The following is a 19,861-nucleotide window of genomic DNA, read 5'->3' as shown; positions in this document are numbered from 1 at the left end:
CCTCCCCCCTTTTTTGCCTTTCCCTGCTCATAGTCTTGCCCAGGCTTAGCCGCCTGTTAACCAGTCTGAGTAATTTGGGACTTTGTTTCAGGCGGGGTCCAAAATCAGCCTCGAAGTTTATTTTGAAGTTCAGCCTCGAAGTTTAGCTCGAAGTTTATCTCCAAGTTCAGCTCCAAAATTATCTCCAAAATTATCTCCAAGTTTAACTCCAAGGTTTAGCTCCAAAGGCTAGCTGCAAGATTAGCTTCAAGACCCCAAATTAGAATGGAACTTCACCGCCAAATTAGCAGTCCGTGATTGGGCTCATGCAGTCAGAAGTTTTCTTTCTTCTCCGGTCGAGATACAACTTTCTACACAAAATGATTCCTTCTGGTCTTTAATCTACAGAAACCTCCCGTGCCAGGACACAGGATATAATTAAATTTCGTTTGAAAAGAAAATTAAAAACAAACTGTAATATTTTCTTTCTTTTGAGCCTGCGAGCTCACTTAAAACCAGATTTAAGTTCAAGATGTATGATTGTTTTACCTTTATATGTATTTTGTTGCCTCGGGGCTTCCTCCATTTTGTATTTAATATGTTTTAATACCAGTGTACTTAAAAGATACAAAAAAAAACTAAGTAAATTATTTTAGTAAAAGGGCAGTTATATAAATCAAACCATCAGTCTTGTTATTTCATTATTATTCATCCCCGATCCACATAGCCTACTAGAGTTGCTAGGAGGTTATAAATAAAATTCTTTTGTACGACGTCTGGGCACCTCTGTTATTATTGTTGTTGTTGTTTTGTTTTCTGGGCTGACGCTTCCAAGGCCTAAATTTAATTATTCATTTTTGAGTGTTTACCTGCAGCCCAGCGTACGTAACAAAACGTTCTAACAAACAAAAAAACATAAAAAAACTTATTGTAAAGAAAAAATTTAGAGAGTTCTGATTTCTTAAACAAGCCCTCATGCTCAAAAGACCATAAATAAGGTCCAGTGACACAGAAGAAGATGATGAACAATGGTTATACTGCTACGACTTCTCCGAAGAATGTTGGACACGGTGCATTGGATGTGGGCGTTCAGCCCACAATTCCAATGCAGGGATAGCAAGTGAAGACGAAGGGGCAGTTCACATGTGTGTGCTATGCGAAAGTTATAAATAAGATTCGATTAGACAGTGAGAAACTGATAAATGGCTTTAAATTTGTATTGATGTTTGTTGCCAGTCTTACCGCGCATATGGGGCGAGATGGGGAAAACGTACTTATTTTAATTTTTCATGTTTACTTATATTTGTCGAGATTCGACTGCCAAATATGTGAAATGGGGGAAATTGCGGGTTTACTGTAAAATATCTATCTACAAAAAAAGATGAAGTGTTGTGTAAGAATCTGTGCATGAATTGCTAAAATAAAAACTTACGAAGAATGGTTTTACAATTTTTCTAATTTCAACCCCAAATGAAAAATCTATCTAAAATTTTTAACTGCTTGCTAAATTCTACTTCTAAAGGGATGGATAGGTTGTAAATATGATTTTAACACTAAATATTTATATATAATAAATCCAATAAAATTTATTTCAAGATATTGGCAATGATTTATAAAAATTCTTTAAATTTAATTTATAACAGAGTTGAGTATAATTTTAAAATAAAAAGAAAATCCTCTAAATAAGTAAATAACTTATATTACATTTGACAAGATAAATTGAAATTTTTATATAAATATCATATAAATTTACTTCACACCTGTGGTTGAGAAAACGTGATCGGTTTAGTTTTATTTATTTTAAAAAAATTGTCATTTTTTCTAAATCTATATTTTTGTATTTTAACATAGGTATTTCTATGTGAAAATCCCGCGAAACAAAAAATTTGGAATTATGTTAAGTTAACACTAATTATTTCTACTAATAATCTTATATGTAAGATATAAAATTTTATACCTGTATTCTACATTTAAATGCAGGTAATGTAATGTATGTGTATGGAATAAGTTGAAAATGTTAAACTATTCTGAGTATTGCTACAACTAAAACAGATCAGTATATAAGTATAAAGTATGGCATTGTTAAAATTAAAATGAATTAACAGCTTATTTTACAATATTCAACCTGGCTACCTAATGAAATTAAAATGGGTTAGTGTGATTTTTTGAAGGTTAAATTACTTAAATCTATAAAAAAATTACCATCACCCATTGTAATTTACAAAATATCAATCTTATACGGTTTAACTATGAATTAAAACATTTTTTTACCTCACCATTTACTGTGTCTATTTTTTTTAGTATAATGGTTTGTAATTAATGCCATACTCTTCTTACAGTTGTTAAATGTTAGCAATAACCTCAAATTGTGTGAGTGAAACCGTGGGTTATTAGAGAGTAAACATATTTTTATAACTTTATATACAAAGAGTATTAGATCTTACAATACGTGTTCTAATGTGAGAAGGGCCTAAATACTATGAACCGGGAGTAAGTAGGCAGAGACACTGACCTATAGTCTTCAAATACCACTCTTTCTAGTCTTTGATGTGCAGACTTATTATTCCCATCTTAAATAGGCCTACAATCATATCAAAACAAATAATTTTCGTTATTTTTCAAGACCAAAACCAAGAAACCAAAAATAAACCTATTTGGGATATCGGTATGCAAAACTGTAGAGTGTTAAACAAATTGTTCGTAATAAAACAATTACTTAATTAAATTTTAAATTTACCTTAAAAATCTTAATTTTAATTGCCAAACAATCATAGTACAGAAAATAATCTGCCTATTTAAAAGTAATTTTTATAATAAAATTATTTTTTGTAAACCTATTTCGAAAAACATCGCAAAATGAATTTTTAATGTCACCTGGCTAGTTAACGCGTCGTTTTCAGTCAGTTTCATATGAACATGAATTGTAAGTTTTACTGGTAATTTAAGACCACGATTTTTTTTAACTCATATGAAATAATTTTTTTTTCCCGTACACCTTTATCAGTTTACTGTATTCACTGCAAAGCTACCACTTATTCACCTTCAAAAAGATTTTACGAAAAACATGTAGTTGGCATGTTGTTAATTCTAAATTATAATATTATATCTATCTTATCGTCTCTCCAAGTTAAAAATATGTAGCCTATCGGGGACCAATACCCAATAGCTTGCCAATGAGCGCCGCACAAAATAATAAAAATAAGTAGAACAAAGGCAGATACCATTCTACTATGGGAACACAGAGTGTAGCCCTGTGAGAGCATGATGGGTGAGCACAAGCTTAAACAGATTATGAACAAAAACTCTAAGGGTAAAATTATTCTTATCATAATTTATAACATTCATCCTGTAAATAGAGATAAAATGAGCAATGGGTTGCAATGATTAGTATTGCGGGAAAAAATCAATTATACAAAGAATAAGTGATAAATCTTAAGCAATTACTCTAGTATACTCTTAAAGTACCCACAAAGAAAATAAATACTAAAGTTGTATACAATAATACAAACATTAGCCATGCAAATTACTGTGCCTTCTATGCAGTTGACTAGAATTTGTTACAAGGTACATGAAAATCACACAATAGCCCCATTACACTTGTGAATGAACCTTAATGTTTATGCAATATTATACGGCAAGCACTAGAAGTAATTGCAATATAATGAACGGCTCAATAAACAGCAATCTGGTACATGTACAATAGTAAAATGCAGGGATTATAAAAGATTAATTTACATAAGTTACTACCATTGGTTTGACCCGTGGGCAAAGCATACAAAATATAATAAAGGGTACGTGCTACAAAGGCATCTGTCAAAGAGACGAGCGAGGCGAGTTAACATGACTCGCCTATAAGGCAAATAGGTCAGTTAGCCAGACAACTGGGGCCTTGAAGTTAAGATAGGGCAAATGTCTGGTTAATACGAAACATGAAATACATACGACATTCATAAAACATGTGAGAAACACGCTCGGGGCGAGCAGTTGCCCGTAAACCTCAAAACAAGAAGAAAAGCATTAAATACAAGGTTATGAAAAGAAACATAAAACTCAACTGACCCAGCGTAACCTCTCGTGTGTTTGTCGGACAAATGGGTGAAAAGTACAGTGCAACAACGCACACAAAACGTCTATATCCAACCATAATAATTTAGAAAGGTGTCACCGAAACGTAATTTAGAACAAAGGGAACATTAGCAAGTAAAAGTAATGTGTAACCACCATGCATACAATCAAAGAAACAAACGAACATACCCACATACCTTGAGGCCACGCCCGGTTTCGTGTTCCTAACTAAACCCCCCAACCAGATTAAACAACTAACTTAGTCTAGTGCATCGGCGAGTAGAAGTGAAGACCGGCCTGTACCCGCAGAAAAAAACCAACTCAACCTCCCCTCCACACATGCGTAGAGGCGCCTGGCGTTAAGTGAAAAAAAGGGAGGCAGACAAGGCTTGTAATGAGGTGAGGTGGCATATTTAGAAAGGGAAGAGGGGAAGGAAGGTGCGCCTCAGACGAACGCAGGTGAAGTAACGATTTAATACTAAGTGTTTTTTTAATAGTTACTTAAGCTGTGAAATACAGCAATTTATAAATTTTGAGTTTTGTACGAAATAAAATACCGCTGCTAGATAAAATTAAAGTGTAGGTTTCGCAACAAAAAAATACAATTTTGTACATACACTGTTAAATATTTTCCTCTTTGATTGACGAATAATATAATTTAATATTTATCTCGTGATCTACTAAATGTTCAAATGTCTTCGTAAACGTAGGCTACAGTTACTGAGTATAATTGATCTAAAAATTAACTAACTAGTATCATCGTAGAGTTCAAACAAAACTTAAAATAACTTTCTAAGACTCCGGTGAAATCAATATTCATCCTTCAGCGTGAATATTCACTACATTTACAATGGAACACAAAACTTAGAAGAGGTGATTTACTGTAGCTTCAAAGAAGCTCTGGAACTTCAGAGAATTCTTTGTTTATTTCAGTTACATTCTGTTTTGAAATGTCCACAAATTCACAGTGATTTCTAATATAGAAGCTATGCTACACACAAAAGAATTTTCTGTACATTTACAAAACATTTCTCTGTAAACCAATTGCCAAGAAATAGTTTTTTAATTCTACAAGAAATATATTTCAAATTTGTAGAACATATGGCTATGGTTATTTTTGCTTACATGAAATATGTTTTACGAGAAATTCTTACGAAAATTGGCTCATAACCTCATAATATTTTTAATTCATTGAAAATATAATCGAATATTAAACAATTTGGTTATATTTGGTTGTATCAAAATTATTTACTTAATACTGAAAAGCTATTCAGTGAATGGTTTACAAATAATGATTGGAGGTCCTGGGGCCGCAAAAAGCATAAATTCCCGGGCCCAGTATTACTGCGAACAATATTTTGTAGTGATTTAGCGGTTTTCATGAAAATGTACAAATTAAATAACCAATAATACCTTAAAAAAATATCAGTGTAAAATTCATTAAAATTTTTGGTAAATTTTTCAATGTTATTTGGGCTTAATATTCTAATGAATAGCGAATTCTTCAGAAATGGTAACATGCAATGACAAAGAGCATAGCTGTTGGTGAAAGAGTCGGCCATTGCTGTAAGGAATCTTATTCATCATTAAGCTGAAGTTAATTCTGGAAACCATTAAAATTGAACTCGGTATTGCTGAACCTGGAATCAAACCAGGGTCTTTTAGAATTGGATTTCCTGAGCCTTAACACTACGCGCTCTCGCTCTATAATGAATTTATAAACTAGCAAGAATCATTAGGTATTATACGTTATTTAATGTAAAGATAACAACAGACTTGGAATCAAGAGTAAAAATCATTTATTAGGGATCGTATTGAGTCAGGCAACTATGTTCTTTGACATAAAAAGTGAGAAAAGGACTTAAGGAAATAAACTGTTAAGGTTTGATCTGACACGCCATGTCTTTATTTTTCGTTTTTCGTCATAATTGTTTTTTAAAAAGCTTTTTTTGTCATTTTAACACGGTAACTTATTTGCATTTGTTTTTCTGCAATAAATATTTTTAACTTATTTTCACTTATTGTAATATTATGGTTGTAAAAATTCGCGCAAGTGATAATATTTACTAAGAGGCGCACATTTTCACACCTATGATATTACGCTAAGTGAATATGTGTCGAAAGTATTTGTGACAGAGCAATCAATTCAAGGAAGGTATGAAGCTGAAATTACAAAAATACTATTAATAAGGTAATGAGGGGTTAAAGGGAAAAAAAATTAAATAATCATACTGGCGTTTGAGACCGAACATTTGTTTTCATATTTCATTTGTCTTATCTATGTTAACTTACATGTCCAAAAAAATGCATTTATGAATAGGGTTTTTTTTATTCTGTGTGTATTGTTGTTCAGAATGTTTCTCGTCTTCAACGAAACGAACGGAGAGTTCAAGACAGCGCGCCAGATGCCCCACATGGTTCTGATAAAGTTCAGAGCGGAAGACGACCACACTTTTGTTTTTGAAGCTCCAGATATGGAGCCGCTTACAGTCCGCATCTCAGACGACATGATCTCTAAAAAGAGAACCTGCACGTAAGTAATAACTTTTCACCTTAAATTCAGTATATTTACATACTACTATTATTAATACAGATAAGTGAGAGGGGAGGAGAGAAAGAGAGGGAGAAAATTTGTTTCGTAAGGAGAAAATTGAAAAACTTCTGGACCGATAAAAAAAATTTTCAATGTTAAAAGCTACAATATTCCAGATGTACATAAGCTGTAATTTATAACAAAAATATACATATTTTATTAATATGTAGCATTTTTGTAAATAAAACTGGAGAAACCCACCAAGGTGACTGCTGACTAAACAGTTGCCAATATATATAAAAAATAATAATAATAAACAAATACGCTACATCTGACAAGTAAATACAATTTTCGTAGCTATATTAAACTATTTTCCTGTTTTTATCTTTATCAACAACTCGACGCAGTTTGGGTATTAAAATTTGAATTTGAAATCCTTAAAAGAAAAATATCAGTTAATTTAGATATCAGATATTTATAGTAATCTTACAAGAAAACTTGTTCTAACAAAAATATTTTTTTGACACTGTAAAGACGGTACAACAGCTATTTAAATGACAAGTGTCTGATACTTATATTCATTTGTTTGGAATTGTTTTCAACGTAAAAAAGATAACCTGTTCTTTTTTTAAACATTTTATTAATTTTCCTTTGTAAATACAATTATTTTTGAAGAGATTCCCCGAATCAATAAACACTTAAATAATTTTTTTTATTAACCTGGAAAAATAATTTGACAAATCCTGATAAATACAAACGTCAACGTTTACTTTCACAGACGCGAAAAATTTAATAATATTTATCAAGTGCCAACATTCCAGGCAACTGGTATGTCCACAAACAGTTAAAATAACTTAATTTAAACTGCGTTTGGGTGGTCCGCGGCTTAATGCAGAGTAACGCAAAAAACTATTTAGTCATAACTATTGATGAAAAATATTATTTGGTACGTTATTAAATTTAATAAAATTAATGAGCTCATAATCAAACCATGTTTTACTGACCATTCTACAAAAATTATTGACTTCATTTAGAATTGTAAGTAGTCTAGTTTATGTTGCGGATTGTTATAAAATATTTTCGTATTCAAGGGATTCAGTGAATCGTTAACAAACATTTTCGTTGTATATGTTTAAAAAGTGGCTTCAAAATTTGTAGTAAATATTATGCAAGCCAATGGTATAAATTTCTGTGTGTGAATGTAATAATACTTTGAATATATTTTTGTTCCCCTATGTAAATTATTTATCCGTTTCCAGCCACTCAACTAAACATAAAACCGAGAAAGAGAACACAATGTCCAGAACGCCAGAAACAGCACGACACAGCTACATGTTTTTTTTCTAAATTGTTCAGCTAGCTGCAATACAGAGTGAGTCTCAGTTCGACATATAAGCCTTGGCTGTATGATCAACACGAAGGAAATAATTTGGACAAGAATCAGTAGGTAATTAAGCTGTATCCGCCAATTATTTCAGTGAACGCAATTTACGACAGCAACAAGTTTTGCGATTATTGTAGAACTTCGTTCGATTAAAAATTTTATCTTAAATAATTTCAGAGTTTTTTACAATAAACCAGTTGATGACTTCAAACTCAATGGCGTATACGAGCCTTGACAATCGTTTTAGACGATATATTGTATATTATGTTTTCAACTTATTTTGTGATGAACGGGCAGCCGAAGTTTGACAGTCAAATTCTGACTTATTCTGTATAATGTATGGATAACAAACGAAGAGGGTTATCCTATAAATATGTGCATGTTATTTGCAATTCTAATATTAGGAAATATTCAACGTAAAATTCTTCAAAAAACAAACAAAAAATCATTTGATTAGTAATCCGGTTACGGATATTGACATTGCTTCTTCTAAAGCAAAGCACAGCAATGAAGGCTAACATGTGATCGTATGTTTCTATTCAAACCTTTTTAAAATTGTATGATTACATACGTGTTATAGCGTAAAACTGCAGAAGTATAGTAGAAAAAAGTAACGATAAAAATGTAACATATCTGTAAAACTGGTTTCAACAAATTTCGATGAAGTCCACATAAGCATCACTCATATTATATACTCTATAAATAAATATATTTTTCCACTGAAAGTTGAAGTAATGATGTACTGAACATAAATAGTATAAAAGGTATTTTATTTTCCAAATTTTTTTTTTTTTAAATATATATAAGTTACAAATAATGATGCATTAAAATATTTATACTATGAACATGGCCTAAAATACAATTTAATATAAAAATTTCATAATATAACAATTAATATATAGTTAATAAACTTAGTAAAAATGTCCTCAGATCCCTCACCTTAATTCCAAGCGATTCCTGTTCAGTCCCCGGAAATGTGACAGATGTTGCTGTGACAACCTCCCCCCCCCCCCCTAAAAAAAAAGATTTCAGTTTAATGCAACATTCTCATCTCATTGTTCTTAATCGTCTGATTGTCCCTGATGTGGACGAAACTTCACAGGCCACAAATTGTTCATTCATTCCTAACGTTAAGTACGTTTGTAAATATTTATGATTTTACCAAATATGGTAAATAACATCTTAAACAACCTCCTATTCTAAAGGATACTTGAGAAATGAATCTTCAAATATTTTAGCCACTAGTTAGGTGTAGGGCATCTAAGGCACCCATTTAACAATGATGATTATAACAAACATTTTAATTTAATATACACGACATATTTATAACAGAATCAATTAATTTTATTATTGTGTAATTAAAATGTTTTCTGATATATATAATTTAAAAAAATCTTACAAAAATTGTTTTTAGTTTCAAATAACTACATTACGTGTTAATTCTCTTTGGTCATTCAATAATCTTCGTTGTGTGTATTCCGATTCAATTTACACCAGGATGGCAAACATATTTAGCGTGCAATTCGTATGAAGGTGCTGAATTGACTAGAGTTCACAAGAACATTAGAAAGCTACAATTTAAATATGCCTTAACATATATTCGCGATTAATTTAATCTTATCATTAGCGGTAGTTGGTAGATTAATGTTTGCAAGGGAAGGCCAACAACTTGAATTGTATCAAATAGATATAAACGGCCAAAACTTGGGAAACAAAGCCACGGCTCACTACTTTATAAACCGATAACTACTGAAATTATTGGCTTCATAAAAATAGGACGTCCCCCCCCCCCCCTCCCCCGTACATTATCTTTATGCCACGGACTCATCAGCAAAACTAGGAGAAGCAGGTTGGTTATGAAAGAGAAATGAAAATGTTAAAACGTAAGCGCAAAAAAAAAAAACAGAATTCAAACAGCATTACAGAGTCAGTCTGTGAGTCAGTATATTTATATTATTTATATTTGTGCTTTCGACTATGTAGTTGCAAGGATCTTTACAGCCGATGCCGCTTTTCGCAAAAAGACGATTTGCTCGCGTCCCTTAATGCATCCATGTGGCCTTTGGGGGTTTTGCGGCGCTATTTTCTTAAGAAAAAAAGAAACGATAGTTTGTTGTTAGCAAATGAAAAGCTTCCACGTAGTTAATTTAAAAGTGTAAACATTGAAAATTGCTGAAAAATAACTGTTAACCTTTGTGAGTAGTATGTTAATGTATTTCCGTCGCCAGCAGTAGGAGTGAAGATTAAGTGCATGCCCAACACCTTGGATTCTGAAGTCTCGGCGGCCATCTTGTATGAACTTGGCCTTTGACTTTGATCTCGATCTTCAGATTTGCCACAAATGACTCAATATTGGCCAAAATTACGTTCATTGGAAGAAGAGCTATGAAAATGTAAAATTGCATATTAAAAAAATTGGTTGTCTGTAAAGTCGGTTTACGGACGATAGTTTAACGTGACAACGTCATAACAAAACATTGATGAAATGATTGATACAGAAGGAAATGAAATATATTCGGCCTGAGACTGAGCCGTTATAGGTTTTTGCAACCAAAAAATTTAGGCATTAAAAATATTATATTCTTTTAGGAAGAATTTTTTTTTTAATTTTTCTTTATTTTGTATGATAAAATATACCTCTGCATACTTTTATGAACAAAATTGAATCATTTTTATTGAATTATCACTATTTTGTATGGATACAAAGAAGGAGTGAAATGAAATCTAAAATTTGATTGATAAATTTACTTTTATTAGGATTAATTAATTCAAATATATTTATTACTTTTATAGTGTCGCGCGTGCCGTATTTATTTTTACAAGTACAAAAATAAAAGTATCGCAGCGGCCGGGATTCGATCCGTCAACCTTTGGATTGGTAGTCAGCGATGCTCACCACACGGCCATTTTTTTTTTTTTTTTTAAAAAGATGGGTGGCACACAGGCAAGTATTGACAGTCACCAGTGTGCCAATCATCTCCCCCCCCCCCCTCTATTAAATGTTGTATTGTTATGTCACCCCGAGTCATTGTGAAATTGGAGCTGAGATTGTTGGCGTATTAAGACAACACGAATTACATCCATGTCTTACCCGGGATTCGATCCCAGAGCCCCCGCAGCGCAGCCCGGTGCGTTATCGACTGCGCCACGGAGGCCGACTTCCACGAGGCCATATTGGAAACAATTGTTTCAGATGTTATATATATATTTTTAATTATTTTATTTTGAGTTGTGGAAGTTTTAAAAACGTATGTAGTCCGCCCGTTTTTATAACACGATTTTATAACAAATACGCATCCCAAATACACCAAACTTATTTATAATGTGTTACAATATTTTTTAAAACATTGTGCAAAATATCCCGGGTGTAATTTGAATTATTATGTGTAACTGTAAAACACCATTGTTCGTTAAAACCGTATTTAAATATTCAACAATACTTTTAAATAACCGTATCGATTGTGCTGAAAATCGGTGGACGATCGTTAAATTACATAATATTAATAATTCAAACGACGAAAATATCATTGAAAAGTCAAATCGATGGTTGTTCCAATCGAGTGGAAGAGAGATGCCACGCATGGGTACAATGAGCATAACAGGACATATCAGTAGAGGGACATCCGTAGTGGGACAGTGTGCGTTACGGGGCACCCAGGGGCGTATCCTGACAAATTTGGTAACGCATGCAATATAGAATACATGAACCCCCCCCCCCCCTCGGAAGAAGGGGCGATCCGGGGGCCCTCTCCCGGAAAATTTTGGTTTTCAGGGAGCAAAATGGTGCTGTTTAGGCAGTTTTTTTAAAAAAAAAATAATTTAACATAAAACTGGTAACAACATTAAATTTTTTGTGATAAACTTAGAGAGAAGAATTAACAAAGATATCAAATTGTCACTCACCATGTATTTACTTATAATGGAACTCGGCTCTGCGGTCATGGCCAACAGAAGAGTTTTATTAATGTTTCACTGCCACATAACCACAAAATTTTGTTATAAAGCTCAGGATTAAATGTCCGTACAAAATTTTTAGTTTTGTTATCTGTTTTTAGATTGCTAAGCGCTGGCGTCGGGCGCCCGTTTTTAACGATTTCTAACTTTTCATCAAATGAACATGATTGAAAAGGTTTATTAAAAATAGTCTCTACGACGTCATTTTTACAGTTAATCATCTTGCAAAACTACAATTTTACAACAAACTTAATTGTAAACTTATCACTAAATCACTAACCATCACACAATCTCTTCCTGTTCATGCTGAATAAAATGTCACCTTCAAGCACCTGCAACCTCCCACGTGACACATAAGCTTAACACAAGCTGCGACAAGCACCCACGCCGCACGCGTTAAGATTGCAGTGAAAAGGAAAAATAGTAAAATTAAGAGTTGAATTACAACTAAATGTGTCTACGAATGTTATATAATTCTAACCCAAACATTTAATTTAAAAAAAAAAACCGACTGAACAGACACTAAATGGACTCGTTCGCGGCCGCGCTGTGTTACTGATCAGTGAATGCAGAAGCAACTAGTGCATGCATGCGACCCCGTCTTCGCGAGAGTTGGTAGTGACGTCACATCTGGAGAGTGGCTGTTGAGAACACCACAGCGCCGTACCGCGACAATCTGAGGAACTATTACAAGTATCATTCACGCTGTAGTCAATAGGTAGCGCTAATGCATTTGTTTGCCACACGTCGCACAAATCGTGAACGGAACGAGATTAGCTATAAAGAAAAGGGAATAACTTAAGCAGAAAACAATTACAGAACTAAACAGCGAGATAGTGATCAATGCCACAATGCCCATAAAATATTAGTTTCATTTAGAGCATGCACTGCATGCATTGCATTCATGGAGAATACGCCCCTGGGGGCACCTTTTCTTGCGTGCAGCCGGCGTTCATCGATTTATTAAACGTTGTCACGTCAAAAGATAAATTATGAAGCCTATCAATAGCAGATATGTGGATATCTGAAGGTTATTGTTATCATATTCGGGATGCAGTTAGTATATACAAAGTATTGCTGCTTCCTTTGCGAGTGGAATAGTCGGGACAGCAAATTACATTACACAAAAAAAAAAAAAAAAAAAAACTGGCCTGAAAGGAAAATTATGGAACCTGGGAAAAAAAATATCAAGCACATTCCCTTAGTTTCCCGTGATAAAATTTTATTGCCACCTTTACACATAAAGCTCGGACTTATGAAGAATTAAGTAAAAGCAATGAGTCAAAAAGGAGAAGCTTTAAAGTATTTAAAGACAAAATTCCCACATTTCGGTGATGCAAAATTCAAAGAGGGAATCTTCGTTGGACCACAAATTCGAGAGCTGTTGAAGGATGGAAAATATAATAGGGTTATTTAAGGGAAATGAAAGCAGCGTGGGAAGCTTTAAAAAATGTTGTTCATAATTTATTGGGAATAGAAGAACTGAAGATTACAAATTAGCTGTTAATGAACTGCTGAGGACATAGGTAACAAGAGCTGGGGTGTGATATGTCTCTCAAAATACACTATTTGGACTCACATCTCCACTTATTTCCAAGCAATTGTGGCGCTGTGAATGATAAGCACGGGCAGCGCTTCCATTAATACATTTCAGCAATGGAAAGAAGGAATCAGGGCAAGTAGGACTCATCTATGCTTGCAGAATGAAATGTCATCAGAGATGCCCCAGAAGTAGATAACAAACAAAAAAAAACCGAACACCCAGAGTGAATAATTTAATAGGTAAGGAACCAAAGGGTGAAGTTCCATGCATACATGTATTATATATATATATATATTTTTTTTAACCAAGAGCTAACAAAAATTTATGGTGTCATATTCTTGTTCTTCGACCTCAAATTGTTCGGAAATGACTATTTTTTGCACAACAGTGTTTTCTATTAAAGAATAACTTTTTCAAGGATATTTACTTATAACCGAGCAAAATCTAATTAAATAAGCTTTGCACATTTAATAAGAATTAAATCAAAGGAAGAAACATTATGTTTATTCCCTACAAATAATACGTATTATACATTTTAAAAATTGTTTACTCTTCAAGTGAAAAATCTAGGGGAGAGAGAGAGAGAGAGAGAGAGAGAGAGAGAGGGAGCGAGCTTGTGTGATGTAAAGAGAGAGGGAAAGAGAGTATGAGAGATTGTATGTGTGTATTTGTGTGATGGAGAGAAAAAAAGGATATGTGAGAGTGGGAAAGGAAAAAAAATGAGAGAGGAGGAGAGGGAGAGAGTGCGTTGGTAATGAGAGTGGGTAGGAATGGGTATTTTTAAGTGTGTGATGGAGAGATGGAGAGATAGTATAAGAGACAGAGAAAGGGAGAGATCATGAGAGAGCGATAGGAAAACATAGTATGAGAGAGAGGAGAATATGTTGGGAGACTGTTGATATTGAGAGAGGGAGTGGCGAAGAGAGGAGAGGGAAATTGAGAAGAGGTGAGAAGAAGATTGAAAGTATAGGGGCAGGAAGCGAGGAGAGATATGTGTGAGTTTGTGTATGTTGTGTGTTTGTGCGATTTATTCTCTCCCTTACCCCATAATAAACCTACACCAACTTATTCCAGCTTCCTCTCTAATTACTCACTCCCCTTCCTTCATATTCCCCTCCTTAAATGATTGAATTTAATACCCACATCATTAATTTCCCCCAAATTTATTCCTATTTTATATACATTATTAGTAGTATAGGAATGGGCATCCGGCGCCAGGGTTCACGGTGAGGTGCGAGGTGCCGAGCCACATCTCTGACGTCACGTCCATCTCTAACTCAAAAATTCCTCAAAAATTCCTCAAAATGACTCAAAAATTCCCGTTTTCAGGAAAAATTACCCGTTTTCGAGGGAAAAATTCCCGTTTCGAGGGAAAATTTCCCGTTTAAGTCCTCAAAAATCCCAGCGGCTAGAAATGTCCATATAGAGGCTTAAGCATCCATGTCTACAGCCTTAGATAAGCCTCTGACGTCATCATGGAATATGTCATCATGGATTATGTCGTCACCGTTGCAATTTTTGTTACGTTCACCATCTTTATCATTTTTATTTATTATCCGATTTTAATGGAAATAATTAAAATTTATAAAAAAATTCAATTAATAAATTTTAATAAATTATTTATAAAGAAATTTACTTTTACGACACGGAGTTCGGAGTCCTCAGTTCGAACCCAGTGAGGGCAAAAAAAAATAAAAATGGCGACCGAACCCAGTGAGGGCAAAAAAAATAAAAATGGCGACCGAACCTTCCCCCCGTGTTGGCTGCTGGCAGACTGACTCCCACCACTTTTTTCAAAGCATATATATCGCCAGTGAGCATGACGTCATGTCCGCCATCTTGAAAATCCGTAAATTTAATGCTAGAGATTCGGGAAAAAATTTAAAAATCATTAAAAAAATTAATCAACCTAATTAAATAATAAAAAAATCCAAAAAACCACCTTGCACTTTTCGTGACGGCCGCCATCTTGATATCATCCACTGGAGATCACCATCTTGTTTTTGTCTGCTAGAGTGTGCTGATACCATGTTAGTATAATTATCTGGTCACCACACCTTTGACCTTGACCTTGAAATTTGCCTTTGACCTTGAAATTTGACCTTGATTTTGAAATTTGATTTTGTCCTTGAAATTTGACTTTGTCCTTGTCGGCCATCATGGATCCGACATTTTATGTTCAGTACATGCTACCAGGAGCTACCACCTGCTGGAGTACACCATCTTGTGTGTGTACTCGTATTATAGAGTACATTTCCATCTGGATAATTTTATTCTAACCCGCTACAGTGCAATAATCATTTATTATAGAGGTGCCCCCGTCATCTTGAAAATTGGGCGCCATCTTGAAATCATGTAATAATGTAGCTAGAAAAGTGGGAAAAAATCCAAATTTAATCAAAAAAATCACTCATTAACTTACATATTGATTCACTCTGTAATTCTGATATTATACTCCAAAGATGTTTCACTTCGAAAATTCTAAACGCAAGCGGCTCGAATGGTGCCAGATCGCGCTGAACCATGGAATGCCAGGTTAAAATACATGTCGCTGCAACGGGAAAGGGCACTGTGCGACGGGAATGTCGCCTGCCTGCAGGATGTGGTTCGACGAGAAGGTCTCGGCGGTGGACTGCGGGGACGAGGCGGCCGCGTGGGTGTCGCGGTACGCGCTGAAGAAGGACTCGGGCCTCAGGCTGGGACACCACTTGGCGCCGCACCTCGCCAGGAGGAGGGCCTCCGTGCCGCCGTGGTCGCGCTACCAGAAGGCGTTCGGCAGGCTCGGCGACGAGGACATGGTGAGTGTTCTCCCCCTGGCTGGGCTTACTGGCTGAACGCCCGAGTTACAGAAATGAAGGGTGCTAAGGATGACACTTGCTCATGCACTACTTGTCTTTTCACCTTATTGTACCAGGCTCTGCAGTCTTCTTGTCACTATAGCCATCTGTGCAATAAATTTATAAAGGAATATTAAAGATAAAGTCTCATTGCATTTCCCTTCACCATTTACAATAACATACGTTGCTTTTTTCACACCTAAAAGTCTATCAAAACACTGGTTGTATACTTTTTCACTGTCCTATAAATACACGTTATAGATGAATCCATGGCACGAAACTTGTATAGACACGTGCAGTGGCTCTTAAGGTCTAATCATAATCAGACAATTTTAATAAATTTTGAGCAGTTTGTAAATGGCGTGTTAACAACCGGAGCTCTTCACACCTTAAGGTGTCTGCCTGTCCAGGTCGCCAAATGGCATGCAGAGCTCTGGTTGTTGATGCATAATTTACAAAACGCTCAAAATTTATAAAAATTATCTGATTATTAATAGCATTTAAGGAACACCTTCTAGTCAGTGCTGCATTTGTGTTAGTAAGGTGGAGTGATTAGGCCTACGCTCGCTGGTGCTTCTAGCACGGTATGACCTTTATGAACAAGCCTCTGAACTAGTTCTTAGAACAACTGTGAGATTTAGGACGAAACCTTCACATTATGTAGCGAAAAAATGAAGATAAAGAGGTAATGCACGTTCCCCGAGAGTTTTCAGAAATCTGTACCAGGCATTTAATGCCTAAAAATATTGTTACGAACGCGAGGGACCAGACTGCAATACCACTTTCGGAGCTGACTGGCGGGCTGGCACAGCCACGTGCGGTCCGCTGACGTAAGGCATGCCACGCGCACCTGGCCAGATTATAAGGGATTGTCGCTACTCCTTCCCACCTCCACTCCCCGCGCATCGTCCTGCCTCGGTGCCTTTGACTATCGCTGAGCGGCCTTGGGAATACCGTGAGCCGCCGCGTGAACAAGAGACGCTATTCTTGATGTTTCGGGCATCGGGTCAGCTCGGAATGACGTTACTCGTCACAGCTGCTCTCTTCGGTTCGAGAAGGGCGCCACAGATTACTTAAGCAGCGACGCCGACCTCTGCGGCAGTTTTTTGGCGACGGAGTTCCGCGGTGTGTGCCGCGTGAGTTCCGCGGTTAGTTATGCGAGGAGTGCGGCCAGAGTTCCGCCACGGGTGCCACGTGAGTCCCACGACGAGTTCGGCCACAGTTCCGCGACAGTTATGAGTGGATAACGAGCGAGTTTCACGACAGTTCCGGAGTTCAGAGAGTTCCGCGATTGAAGGGAAGTACGGCATCGGCGAAGAGGGTGAGAGACACCATTCGAGATTGGCGTGACGTGGCGTTCAACTGGATTGTGAGAGTGCGACGACTGAGTCGCGCGAGAATGTTTGTTTGGACAGGCGCGCGGTAAGGGGCGAATCACTGTTAAGTATAGCTCCAGTGAGGAGTGCGAACTTGAGGATAAACATTTGTAAGTGCCAGTGATTTGTGATCGGACGTTTTAAGTACAATTATTTATGAATAATGTAGATATTAGTAATAAATAAAACTGTAATAAAACTAAATTGGGCATTCCATTACGAACCCAGTTCTCCCCACATTACATAGGTCGTAAAAATATTATGAAAACACTGGTTTTAGCCACATTCACTGTTATAAAAATTCAGATCAGAAATGCTATTTGGAAACAGAAATACTCATTCATCCTTACCATATTCTTACATGGTTTTGACAAACAGACACCACTCGGATGTATTCAGCTGTAATCGAATCGCGTGGTTTCCCTTGAAGCTTTGCACACCGTGTGTGCCCAGGTAGGCGGGGACCTTATGAGTCATCGTATTTGGCTATACAAGAGTAGTTACATGGTTTTGTCTTTAAAGTGTAATTTTTGGCCAATTTAAAAAGCTAAGTGAATTTTTGCTGATTTTTTTAGGTATGAAAATTTCTAAATAAATCATTGTGAATTGTAGAGGATCATGCAAATTTCCTTTATCATTAATATTACGACTTAAAATAACAGGGTTACCGCATCAAATTCTAAAGAGCCGCATTACCAACGAGAAGACTGCACGCCAGTTCTGTGCAGGTGCGTCGAGGTGAAGAGGCGTGTGATGAGTGAGCCAGTGTCGGCCTTGTTGACCCTGCACTTTAAGAGCTCGGGAATTTCAATACAGTGTTACAGAACAACAGTCAGGAGGATACGCATACATTCGATGCTTCTTTTTATATCTCTCAAATTTCAGACAAGTCAAATATCACAGAATAAAATGCAATTCCAGCTTACCTGTACACTACGATATGTTCCCACATTGTGTCCCAGCTTACCTAAACATTTGCTTGAGATCTAAAAACTATCCCAGACCACTGAGTTACAAATGACTCTACTGAATTACTATAATTTATGGCGAAAAGATTTTACTAATAACAATTTAAGTCTTAACTTGCAATACAAACATTTATATTGTTTTTCAATTCGTAACAAACAAAAATGTTAATGATTCCATAATTTTAATCATATTTTTGACGTCATATATATGAATACATATAAATAAATAAATAAATATATATATAAGGTAAAAATTCTATCACACAAAGCATTACTTTAAAGTTACACACATATGTGCTCATTCCGTAATGAATGGCCATAGTTCGAATATAAAATATAGTTTAAAAAACTAAAGAAACATGCTTTTAAAGATTATCAAACTAAAAAGTAAAAAATAATTTTAAAATTAAATTTATGACAATCTATATATATAAAAATTTAGCTTCCGTATGTATTTGGCCGCAAAACTCGGAAAGTATACGATGGTTTGGATTGAAATTTTTACAGAACATTGCATCTTAACAGGAGAGTGTTTATATGAAATAAAAGTTTGGGAAAATCCACCGGAAAAGTCGGAAAAAAAAGTTTCTATAACTAAATATCATGGTCACCCAACTTAGTTGTTACCACGCTCGACGATGCTGTACCATATTGTCGAAGTTCAAGCACATCAGGTTACTCGACCATTGTGCCTTGACGACTATAATTTACACAAATATATATATATATATATATTATATATATTTCAAGAAAGAATAAAAAACTTTATTTAATTTGAAAGTACACTCATTACATACAATGATTTTGCACGTCTGAAGAACTTTTCCCATTCCTGATGTTTTTGAAATGTTACATGTTGGACTTTCTGTGCATTGCATGTTTAGTGATAGTTTAAGAGCTGAATGCGCTGTTCTACCTCCTTCCATTAATGTTGCAGCAATACCCGAGGAAGCAAGAGCTAATGCAATATGGCCATTTGAACGGATCGTAGCAAGGATTAAGGAAATTAAGAATGTTTTTCCAGTTCCACCTGGAGCATCCAAAAAGTACACGATATGAACAATAGTATTATAAACAGAATCGAAGGTGAAACAATGACATACAAATCTATTGATTCAGTAGTGCACCAAAATGAAGCAGTGAACTTTCCAACGGAATTTCTCAATTCACTCGATGTTCCAGAATTACCACCACATATTTTGAATTTGAAAATTGGTGTGCC

The 19,861-nt window shown here is 35.3% G+C and overlaps 1 protein-coding gene across 7 annotated transcripts in view; it reads left to right on the top strand.

Moving 5' to 3' along the window:
• The window catches only part of LOC134538759 (mitochondrial amidoxime-reducing component 1-like), a 176,373-nt gene that overhangs the window by 96,761 nt on the left and 59,751 nt on the right, over positions 1–19,861 (top strand). For 6 of the 7 annotated variants that reach the window (XM_063380245.1, XM_063380238.1, XM_063380239.1 and 3 more), the window contains 2 exons: positions 6,398–6,577; positions 16,058–16,256. In XM_063380245.1, coding sequence (XP_063236315.1) covers positions 6,398–6,577; positions 16,058–16,256 — 379 coding nt within the window. The remainder of the gene's footprint in view (positions 1–6,397; positions 6,578–16,057; positions 16,257–19,861) is intronic. The other variant, XM_063380241.1, reaches the window with a different exon arrangement.

This window comes from Bacillus rossius, chromosome 14 (assembly GCF_032445375.1).
Source record: "Bacillus rossius redtenbacheri isolate Brsri chromosome 14, Brsri_v3, whole genome shotgun sequence".
NCBI classification, from domain to species: Eukaryota; Metazoa; Arthropoda; class Insecta; order Phasmatodea; family Bacillidae; genus Bacillus; species Bacillus rossius.
The sequence above is the reverse complement of the archived record's forward strand: the minus strand, read 5'-3'. Positions and strand labels throughout refer to the sequence as shown.